At 55.0% G+C, this 17,139-nt stretch overlaps 1 protein-coding gene across 1 annotated transcript; it reads right to left on the bottom strand.

Moving 5' to 3' along the window:
• Positions 1-1,324: 1,324 nt before the first annotated feature.
• On the bottom strand, positions 1,325-6,017 carry Pdzk1ip1 (PDZK1 interacting protein 1). The gene is made up of 4 exons (XM_005398640.2): positions 5,749-6,017; positions 3,636-3,744; positions 2,251-2,346; positions 1,325-1,709 (listed from the first exon to the last, which is right to left on the bottom strand). The coding sequence occupies exons 1-4, from the start codon at positions 5,813-5,815 to the stop codon at positions 1,637-1,639; spliced, it is 345 nt and encodes a 114-aa protein (XP_005398697.1). The 5' UTR covers positions 5,816-6,017; the 3' UTR covers positions 1,325-1,636.
• Positions 6,018-17,139: the final 11,122 nt, after the last annotated feature.

The following is a 17,139-nucleotide window of genomic DNA, read 5'->3' as shown; positions in this document are numbered from 1 at the left end:
TGAGAGCTCTAAAAGGTTCACTATCCCTGCTCTATGGAAACCTCTGTCTCCTTCAGTGAGTGGGAAACCCGGCTGGCAGATCACCCGGCTTTGCCTTCTGGTTTAAGCAAGGGAGACTTTGCAGAGGAAGAGGAACCTTGGCTGGGCCAAGAAAGAAAAACAGGTGAAGTTTAAACTGGCAGAAGTGGATGAAAAATGTGAATCCCCTGAGCCAAAGCCTAGACTAGAACTCACAGGAGCAGCAGCCGCAGTCCTTCAAGCCAAAGCCCAGAGGACAGGTGACTTGCGCAGGTCACACAGCAAGGCGGGGAAGGCCCACAGCGAAGATGCTGCTTCCCGCTCCCTGCTCAGGACGCGTCCTAAACCCTGCCCGCTCCCTCGGCTGCAGGCGCACCCCGTCCTGACATCTGGGAATGCCCCAGTGTCTCAGGTGATCACCCCAGACAGACAAGCTGCTCCCCAAGACTGGCTATCACAGAGTCCAGGGTCAGCCAAGACCCGAGTCTCCTCCTCTCCCCTCTGCCTGCTACTTTGTTCCCTGAGCCAGGGCATCAGTGAGGACTGGGTTCCACTCCAGCACTGCAGTGAGACTGGCCCAGTCCTCTGGGCTTGGGGCATGACAGGAGGTCTCTGGGGATTACACAGCAAGTCGGCGAGGACCAAGGACTCAAACCAGGCCTCCTGAGTCCAGCCCCAGGCTCGTTCCTGGCATTTCCCACGCCAAAACCCAGCTCTCAGAGGCTACGGTGAGGAACAGAGCTAGATGAATGACAGACAAGTGAACTCTCCGCAGTGCCAAGCTGCACTGGGGGAGGGGCTGCCCAAAGAACAGCCCAGAAGCTCAGGTAAATAGAGGACACGGCCCCTGCCTCCCTTTCCTGCTGTATGCACAAGAAAAAAGCAGGGACACATTCTGGCACTGACCAGCACTAGGGGTGCCCTGCCCGCACCAGCATTAGACCTGCAGGGAGCTCACCTGTGGCTGGGGCTGAAGGGAAGGCCTGGCCAGAGGGACCCCCCGGGGCAGGAGGTCCCCCTGCACCTGGTCGCCCTGTCTCTCCCAGTCTCCTGGCTCACTCGGGAGCTCATCCTGTGCTCCATTCAGGCTCCAGGAAAGACGCAGGCCCGCTTTCCACCCCACCAAGCCCGTCAGCCCTCACCCTGGCTGGCCTGCCCCCGCCCCCAGCCCAGCTGCCCTGTGGCCCACGACCTTGCTGGGTAATCCTCCAAAGCCACCGTGACGGGCTTCAGAAGGTGATTGTCATGATTCAGAAAGAAAGACAGGCCTCACTGGAAGCCTGAAGGACTATTTCTGAGCCTCAGCCCCAGGCATACAAAAAGTCTTTATTTCTCAGAAGTAAGGGCCATCTCCATGCTCACAGGGGAGGGTGGGAGGCACGGTGGGAGGTGCTGAGCTGGCTGTCTTTTCAGAAGGCTTTTCTGAGTTAGGTAGGAGACGCCCAAGAAGACCCGAGGGCCACAGCCAGGCCCCACTTGGGCATCATCTGAGCCCCAGCCTTGACTGGCTGAAACTAAGGGGTGTCAGCCCATTCTTTTAGGTTCCTGCACAGGGACTGAAGTATCAGGGTGGCACTGGCATCTATCACGGGTGCCTTAGAGCTTCGGGCGAGCCAGGTCACATGTGGGTGCTTCGGACTCTGCCCTCCTCCTCCAGGATGTTCTCATAGGCATTCTTGTGCTCACCGGACCTGGAAGAGAAGCAGGCGCCTGGTGGATCTTCAGGCCTCTCGTCCCATCCCCTTGCCCTTGCCCCATCCTGGGCTTGTGAGAACGGTATCTCCCAGAAGAAACATTTGAGTCCCACAAAGACTGTACATCTGCCTGGCGGCGTCTCCAAACACCTGCCAAATCTCACTTCCCTCTTCCTTGAGCTCCTCCTTGTGTGGGTCCCCCCTTACCCCACTCCCCAAGTTCCTTCTGCTACAAGCCCTCTCCTGGAGTTCCCACACTCGTGCAGCCCTTCACTGACCCTCTGTCCTGCATTGAGCCCCTCTTCCCCACAGCACCCACTGCCCTAGGATTGTTGCTGAATCTCCCAGGTCCCCACCCATTAAATGAGCCCTCTCACCAAACTGGAGCTTTGCCTGCTCATGCAGCCCTGAAATGCTGACAGAGCCTTTCTTCCTAACCCTTCCCTGCCCCATACCCAGCAACGCCTCCTCCTGAGCCCCGCCCCCTCACCCTGAGTCCCTGGAGCTCAAGGCGGGCAGCCCTGTCTCAGCCCCTCACCTGAAGCCGGCCGCCATGGAGGAGTACCTGCCCTCTGTTCCCACCAGGACCCCGTCCGCCTTGTTTCCAACGGTCATGACCATGGCTCCTGGCTCCCTGGGGATGGGAAGTGTCAGTAACCCCCACATCCCATCCCTTCCTCGCAGACCCTGCTTTGGATCCTGGTTCTGATGAGCCAGAGGCAGAGGCTGCCCTTCACAGGTGTACCTCCATCTGTGTCTGGCCTCATCCCACTGGGGCCCCTTAGCCTTCTGCCTGCTGCACAGCGGTGGCCAGAGATATGCAAAAGATGCATCCCAAATCCAAGGCCTCTCCCCGCTACTCCCTCGCTGTGCTCAGCTCCGCCCCCAGAGCAAACCCCCCAGGACTCGGCATCTTTCCCAAATGAGCAGTAGACGGGCTCGCTGGAGAAACGTGAATCCTCCACACCTCCCCTCCTCCTCAAGAGTAAGCCCACTGCAAGGAGGCTCTGCACCCAGAACCCCATAGGCGTGTCAGACCTAACACGTCCCCAACTAAACGCACAGGTACCCCAGGTCTGCCCATCCTCTTGTGTCTCCGTGAGGTTTCTGCACATCACCCTGTCTTCCTTCCCCTGTCTGTTCGCCCAGGGCCGCCTCTCCTAGGCAGCTCTGAGGCCTGTCCCTTCTCCGCATCCCCTTTGCCATCTCTGGGTCCAGACTCTGTCCCCACCGCATGCTCCCTGCTGTCCACGCCTGAGGACTGTTCTCACTGCCCGCATCAGCCAGTGTCACACTCCCAGGCTTCCCGCTGCACCCCTACCACACAGGACAAAGACCAAAATTCATGCACAAGGCTCTGCTTGGCCCTAGTCCTGCCCAGCCTCAACCTCATCTTGCCCTCTTCCTCCCTCCCTCCCTGCCCGCTGAGCACCTGTGTGTCCTCGGTAGGTTGCACAGGGCTACTGCTCACCCCTGCCCACCAGGCCACCTGTATGACAGCAGAGGGAAGTTGCCCCAGGGACAAATGCAACCTTGACACTGGGTCTGGCCTGACGAGTGCAGAGCAGACCCTTGCCCTCTGTGCACTGTGCCAGGCACACTTCCCACGCTGCCCTGTCCCCCGCCCCCAACTGACTCCCCTGGTGCTTCAGCCTGCGGGACAGATGTGCCAGCTGGAAACCTCCGGCCTCCCTAGAGCAGCTCAGGCTGCTCAGGGCATGCTGCAGGCTGCTCCTCTGTCCTGTGTGGACCCTCTGTCCTCCGACCCTCCAGAAGGACAGTACCTTGTTTTCCAGAAGGAAGCCTGGCCAGCTATCTTGACCACAGAGGGAAACACTGAGATTCCTAGGAGACAAGGCAGTCCCTAGAGCTCAGAGAGAGGTATGGGACGGGCAGAGCCCAGGGCCCTCGGGCTGCACTCACGGCTCTTCCTGGCACCAGAAGTGGTTGACGGCGAAGGCGATTGCAACGAGGACCAGGAACACAGCCACTGCAATGAGGCCCTGCATCCAGGGCTGCAGGTTCCCCAGGCCTGGAAAGAAGAGGCGGCTGCAAGGGCGGTCCTGCCCCTAACACCGGAGCCTGTGTTAGAGTCCGTCAGCCACTGCAGGACCCGGGGAGACATTCTGGGGCCCCAGGGGTGGAAGGGAGGGCCCGTCTGACCCCTCTGAGGCTGAGAATAAGGACAGCACCAGGAAGAAAAGCAGACAAGTTCAAAAAGGCCTGAGCAGCCTCCAAGGAGGGAGTGGGGTTAAGGGGCTGTGCCTGAGAAACAGGCAGTCCAGAGCCTTGCCACCGCCCCCAGGGTCACACGCAGGGCCCCCGCCCCCCGGGAGTGCGCGAGCCCCAGGATCTAAAGGGCAGCCCTCTGGACAGTTGGCCCAGGCCTCGCCCGGTGGGCATGGCTGCCCTCCTCCTCTTCGGCTCACAGCTGCCAGGTTGGGGCTGGCATCTGGAAGATCCTGTTCGGTAGCCAGAGGCTCCCCTGGGAGGAGCTTGGGGAATATGTCAGCCAGGCAGTGGGGCTCGGGGTTTGCAGTGAAGTCAGAGACGAGGCCCAGGAAGGGAGCCTTGTTTGCTCCTCCAGCTGGGTGCCCAGAGGACGAGGGTCAGAGACCAAGTGAGGCCCAGCCGTGTACCTTCTCGGCTTTCTGACCCACAACACCTGCTTGGACCCTCAGGAGTTCCCAGAAGTCTTCTCCCAGCCACTGGCCACCCTAGGAGCGCTCTCTTTCCTGGGTGACACTGTGCTCCAGGAGGAAAGGGTCCCAGGAGGGAGCAGAGGCCAGCAGCAAACATCTGGGAGGCCCCCTTCCAGACACAGGGTCTGCATCCCCAGAGCCATCCTCTGTTATAAGAGGTTCGGGTTGGACACTGGAAAACCTCACTCTGCCCTACTCCCACTCCGAAGCCCTCCCTGGAGTTTACCCTAAATCTCCCTGTTTCAGTGGAAATCTGGTCTCTTCTTGGAGCTCTTTCTGAGCCTGGCAGGTGTACAGAAGGTGGGAGAATTGTGCAACTCTCTGGGCTGGGGCCAGGTCAGTCCGGGCTTAGCAAGGGTAGCAGAAGACACACAATGTGGTTTAGCCTGCAGAGACCAGCATTGAGCCTCACCGGCCCCACAGAGGCAGTGGGGCGGGCCCATTGCTTTCTCAGTTCAGTGATTGCTCAAGCCCGGGCAGCAGCCCTGGGAGGTCCCCTCCTCTTCCTCCAGTCACACCAAAGAGCAGTCCCCTGTTTGCCCTCCCACATGGCTCTGGAGTGAGCACACAGAGCAAGGGGCAGAGCCTGGGAGTGAAGAAAGATGGTCTGGTCCTGTCCTTTCTTGACCTGCTGTGTGACCCTTGTAAGTTACTCAACCTCTCTTGTCCCTTCAGTTCCCCAGAGAACCTCCAAGACCTGGGAGACAGAGCAAAACAAGTACACACGAGAGCTCAGGAGAGGGTGCCCTGGATCTGTCTCTGCCAGGACTCTCTGGACCCAGTCACCAGACTCTGGCCACAGATATGGCCTGGCAGAGCAGGGAGGGTGCCTGGCCTTGGGGTGTGGTGTACAGACCTCAAGCAGCTCAGGGAAGTGACTCATTTTATGGGGAAGAAAACTGAGTCTCAGAGAGGGACAGTGATTTCTTAAAGCCACACAGCAGGATGGTGCTAAACTCCTGGTGGGAGCTGTGTGGTGGCTGAGCTCCCTACCCAAGCCCAAGGGAGCAGAGACAACGAGCATGCGCCGCCATGGGGAGGTGGTTGGGCCCTCTCACAGTCATGTAGCCCTGACCCCTGCCGTGGGGCCCAGCCATCTCCACGGCAGTTCACACTCAGGGACTTGGGTCTCAACTCCAGACCCTGCCCCAACTCCCAGAGCCAACATTCCCCCACGTCACGGACAGAGAGGCCTGGCTAGCCCACTCCAGCTCCTTCCAGTGCAGGTGATGGGGTGGGAGATACGGGGACACAACCCCCTCCTCCTGGGATCCCCGGTGCCCTGCCCAGCCCCTCCTCCCTGAAACCACCAGGACCGTGCAGTCCTGCGCTACCTTGCTGACAGCTAGCCGGCGGCACTGTACTGAGCAGGCCCAGAATGACCAGGCTGAGGGCCAGCATGGCTGCAGGCAGCTGCTGGGTCTTCGCTGTGCTGATGGCGTCCGGCCTCCTGGAGCTGCGTGGGGCCTGGTAGTGTTTGCCTGAGGTACACTGGAGCCAGTCTGGCCCTGGAAGGCAGGAGCAAGCAAGGAAGCAAGCCGGGGAGGTGGCAGAGGGAGGCCGGGTGGGTGGTGGAGAAAAAGTGCCCTCCCTTCCATGGAAATGAGCTGCCCGGCCAGGCCTCCCTGGCGGGCGCCCAGCCCACTAAGCTGGCGTTCAAGGCCACCCTTCAGAGACCAGCTAAGGAGGTGGATCTGAGGGCCAGGAGCTGTGGGGAGATCCCAGCCTGCCCCGAGCCCCAGACCCCCCACCAGAGGCTCTGCCTAAGCTCCCCTTCCCCAGGGTGAGGCCAGGCTCTGAGGAGAGAAGCGACACATTGTCCCTCCACCTGAGTGAGTGCAGTGGGTGGGGTTTCTTGGAAGCTGGCAGTGGGATTAAGAAACTGGCAGGCTGGCTCAGGAAGCCTGGGGAAAACCCAAACCCAGGGAAGGCTTAAAGCTGCACACTTCCCCCAGAGCCTGTTCTCCTCCTCACCTGTCTCCGCCCCAGTAAACCAGACCTGGGCAGGGTGAGGCTGGGACACAACGCAGTTTCGCTGTCCCGGCCCTGCCCCGCCACTCCCAAATCTACCACTCCAGTAGAGCACAACAGCCCAGCCGGCCTTGCTCGGCTCTGGAAACTGGGGAGGTGTCCTTCAGACGAGATCTGAGCTTAGTCAGAGGCCTCAACGCCTACCCTCAGATCTGTCCGCACCTTCACTGCGGCAGCAGCCAGCGAGTACAGCCCAGCTGCGGAGGTCCCAAGGCCAGCGCGCAGGCAGGAGCAGCCTGGAGAAAGGCTCCCCTGGCCCCAGCAGCAGGGAGGCCCTGAAGCCAGACCCCTCAGGGTCACAGGGCATCACCCCAGCCCCCCAACTCGGGGCTGAGAGCGGCTCAAGTACCTACTGAGGCCCAGGCCCTGCTCGCCCCAACCAGTCAGGAATACAAGCAGCTGGGAGGCTGAGAGCCGTGCTGTCCTCTTTCCCTCATGGGGCCGGGTGAGCTGTGGTTGCCAACGGCAGTCCCCCGGCAGTGTGTGCAGCCTATTGCTTGCTCGGATTGCCCAACAGGACCTTAGGAAAAGCCCTTTCCAGTGATATTCAAGCCTCTGACCTCGGGCTGTCCCGGGTCTGGGCTCCAGGGAAGAAGGTATTCAGGTGCCTTGGAAAACTCTGGTCACAGTGGCCTGGTTCACAGTGACTAAGTCGTTGTGTCCATCTGCACCAAGGTGCACAGCAAGGAGAGTGTGATTGAGGCCACTCCTCAAAGAAGAGGGGCTTTAGACAGTTTAATGTGGGTGGATTTGAAGACAAGTAGCCAAAAAGTGGGTGGCCATGGCAGTGAGTTCATCCCTACGATCCTCCGCTTGAGTGCAGGCCTGAGTGTGTGAGGACGGCCACCGTGCTAGCTGTTCCTTAGTCGTATTCACCAATAGCTCCTACTTCTGTCCCATGATAAAAGGGAAAGAAAGGAGGAAGGAGGGAAGGAAAGAAGGAAGGGAAGGAAGGACGGAGGGAGAGAGGGAGGGAGAGAGGGAAGAAAGGAGGGGAGGCGCTTCTCAGAAGTCAGAACCCGAGCAAGAGGCCCCTCCACATCCTCCCTGCCCAGGGCAGCAAACGGAGTGAGGGTTCTTCAGAGGATCTCATGGCAGCCCTCGCTATCTATAGCAGGAAGGCTCTGTCAGTGGGAGTGCTCAGACACCATGACTTGGCCCTACTGTGTGTGCACATGTGCAGTGGCCCCATGCCAATGGAAACTGGGGTATTTACTCCTGAGTTATTCTAGGGGGACTTTGGTGGATTGAGTGATGCCTCCTACACACGCGGATTCCTTCTCCCTCCTACCCTGGCTAGGTGTGAGGCTTCGGCCACAGTCTGTGGCAGGCACCGTACTTGTTAATAAACAGCCAGGGAATCGGTGGTTGGAATGTAAGGAATGGAGTTGAATTTAACAAACATCCGTGAACCCCATCTTCAGGGTTTCGGGCAGAGGGGTCATGGTCAGATTTGCCTTTGGGAAAGTGAAAGGGGCCTCAGAGAGAAGGGCATCAGTCGAGGTGGTAGAAAAGCCAGGGTGTGGTCTCTAGAAGAGCAACTAGCTGGGAAGTGACGCCAGGGTTACTTTTCTGGCTCTGGTAGCTGGGGTGGTGGTGCCTCAGAAGGCGCCAGAACAGGTGGGGGAGATAGGCTATGGGCTTACGGGTATTGTGTGTGCGGTGCATGGACCCTTCAGAGGGAGGTGGACAGAAGGCACCTGGGTCTGGAACACAGTTAGATGCAAGAGACCCCTGCGGCACAGTGATGGTAACTCGGTGGGAGCGCATGCCTTGCGTCCAGGACCCGTGTGGGTCTGTGTCTGCATGTCTATGTGTGTCCAGCGGCAGAAGCGGAGTGAGGGCCAGGATGCAGCCCCTCACACAGTGTTGCAAAGGAAGAGGAGGAGGATAGAGCAGGAAGGCAAAACCCCAGAAAACTGGGGCTCCCCAGGAGTCAAGAGAGGGCAAGTGGGAGGGTAAGTCGCTGCTGTGACATCCGCCCCTACTGGCCAGTGCCCCTGGGGTACATCCCAGCCTCTGCCACCTGCTCCTAATTCCTAGGCTCTGTCCTCCTCACCCAAATGTCCTCCACTTCCCCCAGACCCCTGAGGAAAGGCAAGGACACCCTGGGCGGGCTTTGGGGACTGTGGGGGCAGCAGGTGAGCAGGAGGAATATCAGGTGACCAGCAGAAGGAAAACACAGCTCCCTGGTCAAAGTCCCAAACCTTAATGCAAAACAAGTTGTTCCAGGAAAGGGGAGTGTGGAGAGATAGTGGCTTTGAAGCTGGTCTCCTTCTCCCAAGTGTGAAGTGGTCTTCTCTCCTGTTGTGTGGATAGCTCTGGTCCCTGTGGTAGCAAGGGGAGCCCCCTTGCTAGTCTGGCTTACGTCCAAGGTCTGGACGCCAGTCTCAGCAGTCCCTTGGGCTGGACCCTGGGTCCGCATCTATGAGCAGTTGTTCCGTTATTTCCTCTCTCCTCCACCCAGCCCAGCTCTGCCTCTCAAAATCATCAGAGCCTCCTTCTAGCTAGAGCTCCTGTGATTTTTTGGGGGTTGGGGGTAGGAATCGAACTCAGGACCTTGCGGTTAGCCAGACAAGTGCTGCGCCGCTGAGCTATATTCCTGGCACCAAACAGGAAAGCCCTGTTGGACCTGGGCTGTTTCCAGGAGTCCTCTTTTCCGCCTCCATCTTGCATGCCATTCCACTTGTTGCCAGCAGGTGTCAGTGCCTACTCCAATCCCAGGCTAGTGGAGGGCGGGGGCCAGTCTGCAGCCGAAGATTTCCCAACTTCCCTTTCCAGTGGTGGTTTGGAGAAAGGGAAAGTGGACACTGTAGTGTAACTGCCATGCGGGGAGCAACCCACGCGGGTGCCCAGGGCCGCAGTGTAGGGCAGCGCAAGACAACTGAAGAGGAGGCGATGCTAAGGAGAAAGTTAGCTGTACGGTTGGACTGGGCAGACGGTGGGAAGCCACCCAGGCAGAGGGCCCAGCCTGAAGAAAGCAATGCTAGAGAAGGGAAAGCGTCCTTCACCCAAAGTTACAGTCTCGGCAACATCTTCCACGCCGGCCCGAGAGCTCCTGAAGACTGTCTCGTTCACTCCACCAGGTACTGTGAGACCCTTTGACGGTTTCCACTGGCCTGTAAAATACTGTCCCACTTCCTCGTGGCCCGAAGGGCCACGGCCCTCACCGTCCTACAGCCTCATCATCTGGCCCCAGCGCCTCCTGCAGCAGGCAGGGCCAGCTCCCTGCCCGCCCTGCCCTGGAGCCCCCTCCCCTCCTGTGAGCCGGGCAAACGGAGCCTCCAAGTCTTCTACCAAAGGTCGCTTTCCTGGAGACGTTGTCCTTGGCTTGCCTGCTCCCCCGCCGTCTTCCCTGCTCATCTCTTCACAGCACCGCGACCAGTTGCTGTCCCGGGTTGTTTTGCTCAGCGAACGTCCGTCTCCTCAGAGGGAAGGCGCATGTCTGCCGCAGAACCCAACGCGGAGCGCAGTGCCTGCGCACACATGCAACAACACAAACGTGAAAGGGAGCCTCCGTGTGCACAGTGCCGGCCTCTGGGCTCAGCAAAGGCTCTGACAGTGATTGTCGAGTGAAGAAAACAGTCTAGCTCCACTGGGGGCCTTGTTTCTCTCTCTCTACCCTGGAGCTGGGGGCAGGCGCTGGGCCTGACTTACCTGTGTGTGTAAAGGAGAGCACATGTCGCTGCACCTTGTGGGGGCCTCTCCGGCCCTGGGGTGAGGGTGTTCCAGAGAGGGACCTGAACCCGTGATCCTTAGAGCTGTGCTGGCCCAGGACAAGAACAGGCCCTTCCCGGGGACGTCTGCAGAAAGCGTGCTGGCCCTTCCGCGGTTCTGTTAACAGGCTCTGACAGTTTTGTATTTAATGAGGTTCTGAGGAAGCAGGCTGGTGCCCAGGCCCTCTCTCGTCCTCTCTGTAGTCACCTGGCACCCCTTCAATCAGCGATCCCTTCCTGGGGGCCTACAGACAGACCTCAATATTCATGAACTCACACAGGGAAACATTAAATCTGTATTTCACTAACCAAAATTTACCATTAGTTACAAAGGCCACAAACCACAGCCCTCTGTGATATTTCCCTATCACCACGCACGTGCTGCAGACATCGGGATGTATCATCCAGGTTTAGCACTCGGAAGCCTAACAGTCATTGGCCCTTCCTTGAGATCTTGTCATTGAGTACGTTGTAATGATGCACATAAATTGCTAGGTCACAAACATATTTTTAAATTTTTTGATAAGTGTATTTCAGTATACTTGATTTCCTTTGAAATGTCATGCATTTTATGGTATACATCTAAAACGTTTCTCTGAGAAGGGGTCCATAGGCTTCACCAGACTGTCCCAGGATTCTGTGGCACAAAAGGGTTTAAGAAGTCCTGAATGGGTCCTAATGCTGCCAGGAACCGACGCTTATAATGCTTATAATCCTCCATTGCCCTTGTGCTCTTGATAAAAGAACTCAGTCAAGATGCATCGGTGGCCGTGCGGAAGTATGGGTAGAATGTAAAGTAGATTGAAAGACATTTATACCAAGTGCGAGTCTGGATATCTTTTTATGCACTGAAGCATTCCACATGGGTTAAGGGAACTATGGTGCTTATTTTGCTTCTCGATACTTTCCATAGAAGTAACTTTGGAAATGCAAATATTTCAATTTTTTTCTTCAGATGACCAGAGTTCCTTTAGAGTACTTAATTAGGCAAGAAAGAAAAAGTTCTGGTCTAAATCACAGGTCTCAGCCCAAAGCAGGGGGATCTTTAAATAATGTTGACCCCTCTCTCATAATTTAATTGCCCAATAAGCTATGTTTCCCAGGTATACTGTGTGTACTGTTCTAGAACAAGACAATTCTGTGTCATGAAGAATGTGTTTAATGTATAACTTTAAAATATCATAGTGCCCTGTAGGGGTGTTTGAGTCTAAAGTGTAACAAATAATAATAAATGTATTCTACACTGAAAAAAAAAAGTCCTGACTGGCTGGGAGCCTATGGCAGGGCTGCCCAAAGCATTGCCATGTGATGTCAAGGTCAAACTTGGAGAAACACGCAGCTCTTGGGACAGAGGCTTCCTGGGGCTCAAAGTACCTCATCCCCACAGCGGGCCCAGCGCGGGGAGCTGAAGGGGCTGGGAGCAGCAGCTTGAAGCCAGGCTAGCCAAGGAATGCACTGGCTGGGAAGCCTGGGTGCTAGGCAACCCCCTGGGCTGGGAAGATTTATCACCAGGACCCCCCAGTGGGGAAAGATCAATTAGGCCCTCCTGCTGTCTCCTCCTCAGCCAAGAAAGGAGAGGACTGGCCCAGCCCTGGCGCCTCAGCCAGCCAGCAGAGGGCCTGAGGCCAAAGTTTTGCCCAGCAGTTTCAGCACAGCCCTGCGCCTCCCTGAGGACCCCAGGCCAGCCAGGGAGCCAAGCTGGGGCACTGGCTTCCAGAATCACCATATCGCCTGGCCTCTGGGTTCATCCTGACTGGTGCCATCTTACTCCTCATTTTTCAGCTGGGAAACTGACCTAGAAAGGGTCCACCTGAAAGCCACACTAGCAGGAGTGACAGGGCTAACCCTAGACATCCTAATGTCCAGCCCAGGGCTCTGTCCTTCTGCCAAGCACTACTTATTTGTCAATTTTTTCTGGTAACACCCTGGCTTGCTTTCATTCATTCATTTAATATGTGTTTAGTGCCTACAAGGGAACTGGAAATACAATAGTGAACAAGACATGAAGCTGGGGATTTAGCTCAGCAGCACAGCGCCTGCCTGGCAAGTGCAAGGTCGTGAGTTCGATTCCCGGTACCAGAAAAAAACCAAAAGAAAAAAAAAAAAACAAGACAGAGCTTGCACAACTCATCTGTATAATCGCAATTACACTAAATGCTTCAAAGCAGGCACATAAGCACTAAGAATAAGTAAATCGGGGTACTAGTCTGGGAGGTTAGGTAAAGGTACTTTTAAGTCTAAGGTTCATTCATTCAACAATCATTTATTGAGAGGCTCCTTGCTGACTGGGGATGCAGCTCAGTGATAGAGCACTTGCCTAGCATGTGCAAGGCCATGGTTCGACCCCCAGCACCGAGTGGGCAATGAGCCAAACAGTCCCTGCCCTCCCAGAGCAGACGTTCTGGAGGGATCAGCTAGGAAACAAACAAGCAAGTAGATACAATAGGCAGATGGCAACATGGGAAAGTCCAGGCGGGCTCAGGAGCAGGGCTGCCTCAAGAAGGGGGCATCAGGGACGGTTCCTCTGAGCAGTGACATTTGAGGGGAGTGAAGGTGAGGAGCGAGATGGTCAGCTGTCAGAGGCAGGAGGATTTCAGGCAAGTGCAAAGGCCCTGGTGAAGGAGAGCTGTCAGTTTGGTTGGAGGTTGGAGGTATGACCGCAGACATTCCCTCACCTGGGGTCTTGTGCGTAACTGTGACCTTGGCTTTTACTCTAGCAGAGACCAGAAAGCCTTGGGAAGGTTATACATGGGAGAGACATGATCTGGCTGCTGGGTTTCAAACAGAGCATGAGAAGCAAAAAGAAGAGAACCAGGAGAGCTGGTAGGAGGCTTGGTAAGGCTCCAGGCTAGAGGAGGTAGCGCATGCGTCAGGGAGCAGCTGCGGAGCTGGGGATATGTGTGTTGCGTCTAGGTCTGTTTTGAGGGTAAAGCCTACCTGAGCTCGAATGTGAGAGAAAGTTCTCTTTCTCTTTGAGGGTGGTTTAGAGGGTGTTATCCTACTCAGCTGGAGCAACTGGGATGGGGAAGGCCATGGGAGGGTTCTTTTGTGCATAACAGACAAGATTCCCAGTTTGGTTTGGAAATGGTGAGTCTGGAGGTCAGAGCTGAGGCCCAGGCTGGAGACATGTGCTTGGAGGAGGCATTGCCCTGCACTGGGAGAGAAGAGCTGAGTGAAGGGCTGAGGAGTAGTGGGAAGAGCAGAAGGGAAGGCCACAGGCACTGGTGGGGGATCCCCCGGCTGCAGAGCTAAGCATGGTCAGGAAAGGGGTCTTGTGGCCCTTGCTAAGCATGGGCTGCAGAAGGGACCCAGGAGATGGATGGTGAGCGCCTCACCCCACAGTCAACTCAGAGCCAGTTGGAGGATTTCAGGGAAGGATGTGACCTGGGCAGCCGTGCATGGCAGCAGGGTCTCTCCAGCCGTAGCTTGGAGAACATCCTGGAAGGCAGAGGGCAGTGAGTGGGCTCTGAAGGGAACCAGGAGACGGAGAGTGGCAGCTGGGATTAGAACCATGCATGGAAAAAATCAGAGGACAGGAGAGCAGCTTAAGGGATGGGAGAAGCCAGCTGCGTAGGTACTGGAAGGAAGGAGGGGCCCATACAATTCATCTAGGTGGTACCTAGTCCTTGACTTGGATATTGGTGCAAGTTTTTAAACTGCAGAAAACCAGGAGTACGGCAGGTGAGAAGAGATTGCATAATCGTGATTTACCAACCCTTCTCTAAGGATCTGCTCCATGCCCGGTTGTGTCCTGAGCAGCAGAGCCCCATACCCCTGCCCTTGGGGAATGCAGGATTTAGTGGGTGAAACAAGAAGCGAGCAAGGAGCCAGGGATGCTGAGTTCTGCTGCAGCCTAGGCGACATCTCAGCACCAGCTATGACATTTTGCTCTGGCGTTTAGGAGAGAGACTTGAATTGGGATAGAGGCTTGGAATTCAATTGCTTAGGGATGGAAACTGAGGCTTTGGGCAGGGATGACACAGCCCAAGAGAGAAGAGTGAGGGGCTGGGCTGGGGCCCACCCTAAGGAAGTCCCGCCTAAGTGGGTCTGGAGTGCAACCATCTCAACTGAAGGGAAAATGCAGAAGCATCACAGATTGCCCATCAGACCACTTAGCATAAAACAGCAAGCAGCAGCCACACCTCACGTATCAAGGCGTCTGGAGTTGTGGGACTGACTGTACTTCACCCTAACTAAAAAGTGCTCCTTTCACTTGATATTAGCCTTGCCATAAGTCTATTAAATATCTGGGAAAAAAAGACACATTTCCAGCCAGAAGAGGCCTGTACTTGAGGGTCTCTCTCTTAGGATGTCTGTGGAGGTTTTCCAGACCAGAGAGGGAAGTTGTGCCTTGTGCTCTCTGACCACATGGAGATACCAAGAGTCACAGGAAGGCTGGGTTTTGTTCAGGGAGAAAAAGAGACACCTCACAGAGTTGCCTAGTAACTGGAGGGATGACTCCCAGGGGTGGTGAGCCCTCTATCTCTAGAGCTCGGCAACTAGGAGTTTTAAGCTTACAGAGGGAGCTCGAGCACAGCAGGGAGCAGGACAGGGTGAATGGACCCAGTGCTGGAGTTCCTGAGGCGGAGAGGGCAGCGAGAAGTCAAGATCTCCACCTGCCACCAAAGTCTCTTCCCTTCCCTCACCTTCTGTTTCCCGGGTAATACTCCACCAGATTGGCCACAGGATAACACATCTGAAAGCCCCACAGCAGTGGGTACTCGGTAAATGTTGCAAGCTCCGGATCTAAACTGGGTGTCCAGTGTTTGAGCCATACTGCCCTGTCCTAAACCAGGCCTTTTTCATGGTAGAAGCGCCAACAGGGCAGGGAGAAGTGTTACAGGTCCATGGTGCCAACCAAATGTTAGCCACCGCTATCTCAGTCTGGAAGCCCCACTCATCTGTTCTTTCATGCTTGGAAGTTTCCTCTGAAAGGTCAGATTTTTTTCTTTCTTTCTTTCTTTTTGTTGTTGTGCTGGGGGCTAAAGCCAGGGTCTCCCACGTATTGGGCAAGTGGGAATATTGGGCAATATTTTTTATATTAAATTAACTAATAAAGATATCAACTGAATCTACACATGCAGTAAGATGGTGTTGGAGGGGCTGGGGATTTAGCTCAGCGGCACAGTGCCTGCTTGGCAAGCGCAAGATCGTAAGTTCAATTTCCGGTACTGGAAAATCCCATCCCCAAACTCTGCCCCAGCCCCTCAAACTTCAGCCTTTAGAGAGATGCCTTAAAAAGCTGGGGCCAAATGTAAAAATCAGACAAAGTGTAAACACAAACTCAAATTAAGAAAACACACACATTTTAGAAAGAAAAGGAAATACACTGAAACATTCATTGGTGGCCTGGGCTGAATTTATGTACGCCCTTTTTTCCTTTCTTCTTCTTTCTGTTCTTTTCCGAGCTTTTGTAATGAAGTGTGTTGGGGGAGGTAAGTTGTGCTTTACAAATAAAATAAGTATACATGAAAGATAATATCAAGTCACTTTCAAAAAAGTTTACTACATCCTGATATAACCCAAAGTGAAACCAGAGTGTCTCCTTGCCAGAGAACTTGCCCTGGTTGGAGCCAAGTGTGCCAATTTTCTGGCCGGTGTGGCAGCTGCCTCCCCCAGCGCCGTGCTCCTGAGAGCCAGGACAGGGGAAGTGGCCTCGGCACTGCCCTACAGCTCACCATGGTGACAGAGACCAGCAGCTTCAAAATACTCTGTGCTAGACTTAAAACTCACTTATTCTTCCCAGTGTCAGGTTAGTACTGCATCCCTATTTGACTGGCAAGAATATGGTCCTGAGAAATTAAACTCAAAAAGGGCTGGGCATATAGCACAGCGGCACAGTGCCTGCTTGGCAAGTGTAAGGTCCTGAGTTTGATTTCCAGTACAGAAAAAGAGAGAGAGAAAGAAATTAAACTCAGGAGTAAGTGAATCTGGAAGCTTAATCCAAGTTTATTTGATTTCAACTATCTTCAGGACTTCATGAGACTCACCTCGCATAAAAAAAGAAATCAATTACAGAAAAACAGAAAGGGCTGTGAGGGAGGTGTACAGTCTGTACCTCATATAGAGTCATTAAACTCCCCTGGGGGAAAGATAAATCAGGGAAATCTTCCAAGGAGTCATCTGAGTTGGGCTGTGAAAGATGAGTAGGAATGTACCAGGATACAGCATACCAATCTGGCACAGTGGGTGTACAGCCAATATTTTTTATATTAAATCAACTAATAAAGATATCAACTGAATTTACACATGCAGTAAGATGGTGTTGGAGGGGCTGGGGATTTAGCTCAGTGGCACAGTGCCTGCCTGGCAAGTGCCAGGTCGTAAGTTCAATTCCCAGTACTGGAAAAAAAACAAAAAAAGTAACATGGTGTTGGAGATTTGCTTCATAGTGATCCGTACGATTGCTGACATTGGGTATGGATTCATGCCATTTATTATATCATTCTGTTTTCAAACGTGTGAAAATATCCATAATAAAAAAATATAAGAAAAAATTAAAGCCCTGAGTGTTCATCTAAACTATAGTTTCACCCCTTCCAAAGATTTTTGAAAGCTAAAGGTGATTATCTTGAAGAAGGAAGGCAGGAGGAAGCAAGGAGATGGGTCCTGTGAATGCAAAAGAAGGAACCACAGTAGCGTGGTCCGGATAAGGCTGGAGCTCTGCTCCCGGCAGGATCATTCAGTGACTTCTGCCTCCAGGGTCTCAGTTCATCTCTCTGCACAATGGGGCTGACCCAGGCAACTCGGGTTTGCCGAGATCCTGGTGAGGCTGAGCACTGGATGCAGGAGCTCAAGGAGTGCTCCAATGCTGGAGCCTGCGTCGGCATCCCAGTCAGCGTCACATGCCATCCACACACAGGAGAGTCCGGAGGTTAGGCTCCCGGCCCAGCCCACGCCCCTGACGGGTTCTGGAACTGGACCGTTAAGACCTCCAAGACTGAGCTCTGCGGAAAACTGGATGGCTCCTACCACCCC

The sequence above is a fragment of the Chinchilla lanigera genome, unplaced genomic scaffold (assembly GCF_000276665.1).
Source record: "Chinchilla lanigera isolate Chin_1 unplaced genomic scaffold, ChiLan1.0 scaffold00063, whole genome shotgun sequence".
Taxonomy (NCBI): Eukaryota; Metazoa; Chordata; class Mammalia; order Rodentia; family Chinchillidae; genus Chinchilla; species Chinchilla lanigera.
The sequence above is the reverse complement of the archived record's forward strand: the minus strand, read 5'-3'. Positions and strand labels throughout refer to the sequence as shown.